This window comes from Oryzias melastigma, unplaced genomic scaffold, assembly GCF_002922805.2.
Source record: "Oryzias melastigma strain HK-1 unplaced genomic scaffold, ASM292280v2 sc00250, whole genome shotgun sequence".
In the NCBI taxonomy this organism is placed as follows: domain Eukaryota; kingdom Metazoa; phylum Chordata; class Actinopteri; order Beloniformes; family Adrianichthyidae; genus Oryzias; species Oryzias melastigma.
In genome coordinates, this window is record NW_023416890.1 from 303,015 (window position 1) to 307,221 (window position 4,207).

Genomic DNA, 4,207 nt, shown 5'->3' on the forward strand with positions numbered 1-4,207 from the left:
CTAACATCTATAATCCTAATTCGCGGGTTTGACCGTCACAAGTTATTTTTAGAACGAAGCTCCTCCAATAACCAAAGAATTTAAGTTTCACTTTTGGTTCTCCAGCTGCTCATTCTATCAAGGAGTGTCCCGAATTTTATCTTGTTTTTTCTCTTCAAGTGCACATGTCAGATCAATACTGTTTGCACAGAGATCAAAAGAGTGCAGAGCCGACGGCGGTCAAGTGAGTCGCTGGTCGCTGAGCCACGGTCAAGCCAGCCGCGCTACAAAAAAGTCACGTGCCCGTATTACACGGTTTACGGCAGAGCACGGAACTCGGTGGAAGAGCTTGTGGCTGCATTTTCTGTATGCGGAAGCAAATCGGTTGCACCGCTTACCCCGCATCCGTGAACCACACGTCACTTCCGCTCTTCGCCCACTATACCACACAGTCATTTCCAAACAGTAAAACTCCTTGATCACAAGAATTTATGTTTTTCTCAGCAACCGAGAGCTTCTCCTGACTGGATTACAGTTAAAAAAAAAGCCACCGAGTCACCGTAACGTGTTTGGATTACAGGATAAAAAGTGTTTTGAAGTGGCGCTGTATCCTCTTAGCTTAGGGAGTAAACTGCTGTCATGTAAAACAGCAGAAGAAGAAAACATTTGTAGTCCGTTTGTAGTCACTGCAAGATCGTAAGGTCTTGGTGAATGTTTTCACTATGATAAACATTTTAAGTGCTATATTAACATCCTCCGAGGTTATTATTGTTGTTACCATCAAAAATGCAAAGTTTAACTACTAATCTTTCAAAAACTATATAGTAAATGTACACAAGTCTTTGTGAGGTAATAGAAGGTGACCTGTAGAACAAGGATCTAGTGTCCAAGACCTGGAATTATGGACCAAAATCTTTTTATTCACATTCAAAAATGGCTATTTTGACTTATTTCTCGTTAAAAATGCAAAGTTTAACTACTATTCTTTCGAAAACTATACAGAGAGGCCAGACTGAGATGGTTTGGACATGTTCAGAGGAGAGACAGTGAATATATTGGTAGAAGGATGCTGAGTCTAGAGCTGCCAGGAAAGAGGTCTAGAGGAAGACCAAAGAGGAGGTTTATGGATGCAGTGAATGAAGACATGAAGGTGGCTGGTGTTAGAGTGGAGGATGCTGAAGACAGGCTTAGATGGAGGAAACTGATTCACTGTGGCGACCCCTGAAGGGAAAAGCCAAAAGGAAAAGAAGAAGAAGTAAAACGCTAGATCGTAAATATTATCTAATTATTTAAAAGCTTTCTTAAGCTTCTTTTTAAGAACCTCAACAGTGGACGAAGCCCTCATGTCCTCAGGCTGGCAGTCCCTCAGAAGAGGCCCATAATATCTAAAAGAGGCCTCGCCGTGGATTTTTGTCCTGACTCTAGGGACCTGTAGCAGACCTCGAGAGCTCAGGGAGGTTCATAAACTAAAAGTAAATCTGACATAAAAGAAGGACTAAGACCAAAAGCACCCACAAACCATTAAAAGATTCTTAAAATCAATCCTATGCTCTTAGTGTCTTTGGATATCTTAGGAAGCAAACAGAGGAAATATGCTTATGACTGAGTCTGTCAATCAAATGAAGCATTTCCTCCACAAAAACATTTCCAACTATACAGTAAAAATTCCCCCTTTTTCTTTTTTGACATGATTTTTGTGTGTTTATAAATGTGCTTTATTTTGAATGCTCTAGTTGAATGTGAGCATAGTGTTTGTGTCTCCCTGGATGGTGTAAATGTTGCCTCCAATTCTTCAGTCAGAAACTTAGGGGTTTCATTTGACCAGGATTTATCATTTAAGGCTCACATATCTCAAGCTTGTAAAACTGCATTTTTTCACCTACGTAATATAGCTAGGATCAGAAATATGTTCTCTAAAAGTGACGCTGAAAAACTCATCCATGCATTTGTTACGTCTAGACTGGATTACTGTAACTCTTTACTAATAGCATGCCCGAAAAGTTCTTTAAAAAGTTTTCAGCTTGTCCAGAATGCAGCAACAAGACTGTTAGCAGGAACTAGTAGAAGAGAACACATCACTCCGGTGTTAGTTTTCCATGCTTTTGTTGGTGCAGTTCCATTCACATGTTGTTCTTCTTTCCCACTCTCCTCTGGGGAGCTGGAGAGATTTCAGATCCCCGGTGGATCGCCCACGCTCCCACTCTTGGCCGTGGACCTTCCCCCGACACCATCCTGCATCTCTGAGTGAGAGTGATTCCTGCTGGGTCGTCTGTCCTCCTGCTCCTGGTCGTGGACTGCACTTCTGCTTCATCTTGACTATGGACTTAATCATCACTCGTCCCTCAGCTCCATCTGAATGAACTCTTTTAGATACGTAGTTGTAGAAGCTAATCTTTCTTTAACAGTTCTGGTATCACCTGTCCGTCCTGGGATAGGATCTCTCCTTCATGTGGGAATCCCTAAGGTTTCTTCTTTTTTCCTGACTCTGTTTTTTTAGGAGTTCTTCCTTTCCGGGAGGGAGGGTCTAAGGGCAGGGATAACCAGTTTTATTTAGTCTTAGTTTTTAACTATTTTTCATATTTTGAAGCCCAATGAGGCAATTTTCTTTGTAATTTTGGGTTTTATAAAAAAAAATTGAATCTAATTGTTTTATTTGCTTGCCACCATTCCATTCTCTCCTTTCTTATTTGGCCTTCCCTTTAGCTCAAAGAAAAATTCAAATTTCAAGGATGAATAAAGCATCTCTCCCTGTTAACATGGGGTTGTTGCAGTTTAGAAATTGAAACTGACCAGTTCATTGTCTCTCCCACAAAGATTGTTACATTTCTGGCCAAAAACAGAGACATGTGTGGAAGAGAACAGAAGGATATACATGGCATCAAATGAGGGAGTAAAGTGCCAAATTTCAAGCTGTACCACTCCAGCCCGACAGACTCCATAAAGTTGAACACAACATTATGAAACAATTGAAATACCCGCTCCAATGAAAATGATTTTTTTGGTGTTTTTAACATGTTCTTTTGGCATTCTTCTCATGATGGTGGACATGTATAAAGAAAATTATTTTTGAAATGTTTAATTTTCTATATAGATGTCCGCCATAATGAGAAGAATGCCACAAGAACATGTTAAAAACACCAAAATATTTTAAAAAAATGTAAATTAAAACGGAGTTTTTGAGTGTTTCTTTAATTATGGAGCAGATTAAAAAATACCGTTTGAAAAAGCTCACTTGTGTGACATAAAGGTTGAAAGGAGGGGAACAAAATCTCACTGCTTTGTGCAGCTCCACTCCTCCTTCCCTGACCTGCTCATGCTTAGATATGCTAGAAATTGTGTTCAACACCCATATGCTGTAGCGAGTTGCAATTCTCATAAAACAAATACTGATGTTTGTTAGCTTCTATATTTTTCCAAAACTGTTGTATTGAGAGGGAAATGGAATGATTTTCTGTATTTGCTGTATCTTTACCGCTACAGGCTGCGGCTGTGTGATGGAATTTTCCATCACACCATGTTATACTATACGCTGTTAGACAAAATACAATGACCTCTTTGGGTGCTGCAGGTATTTGAGAATTTGCCTAAGTCAGCACCTCTCACCACACACAGGCATGTCAGCATACCAGCTTATTTAGACATATATACGCCATATATAGACTTTAACATTTGGTCCATAAGGATCCAGTGCTGTCTTACCCCACCCACACACAAAATACATTTATTTTTCTTTACCCTTTTTTAGCCGGGCGTCCCTCTTTCTGTTGTCGATGACCAGGGGTTCAGGGGGCCTCAGGCACTTCTCACTAAAGACTTTGTAGCGCTTTCCAGTTGTCAGGAAGAAGATGAGCAGGAAGACCAGAACACAGCTGCATACAGCAAACAGTAAGAACCACATGGTAGAGATCTATGAACCAACAAGGAAGACGATGATAAGAAGCTCAGCAGATGCAGAGGACATAGACACCGATACTGAGAAGACTGATCTCTGATAGGGTTAGAACAGGAAGTCCTTTAGTCAGGACAGAAAAAGGTCCACTGAGCTAAACTCAAGGGAGGAGAAGAAAAATAGATCATTACAAAAAAAAAAAATCTATTTAACATTTCGCACAGAGAAGTCTTTCAGTAGATTTATCAGGGTGGGTTGGCAGATTCTCCACACCAAGAACATGAGATCATGAAGAAAAAGCTGTTTGTTAGTCATCTGACCAGAGTCATTTGGATAGAG

At 40.3% G+C, this 4,207-nt stretch overlaps 1 protein-coding gene across 1 annotated transcript in view; it reads right to left on the reverse strand.

Moving 5' to 3' along the window:
• LOC112138826 (all-trans-retinol 13,14-reductase) overlaps positions 1 to 4,150 on the reverse strand; it is a 96,104-nt gene extending 91,954 nt beyond the window's left edge. The window contains exon 1 of the mRNA XM_024261472.2: positions 3,715 to 4,150. Coding sequence (XP_024117240.1) covers positions 3,715 to 3,877 — 163 coding nt within the window. The 5' untranslated portion in view covers positions 3,878 to 4,150. The remainder of the gene's footprint in view (positions 1 to 3,714) is intronic.
• Positions 4,151 to 4,207: the final 57 nt, after the last annotated feature.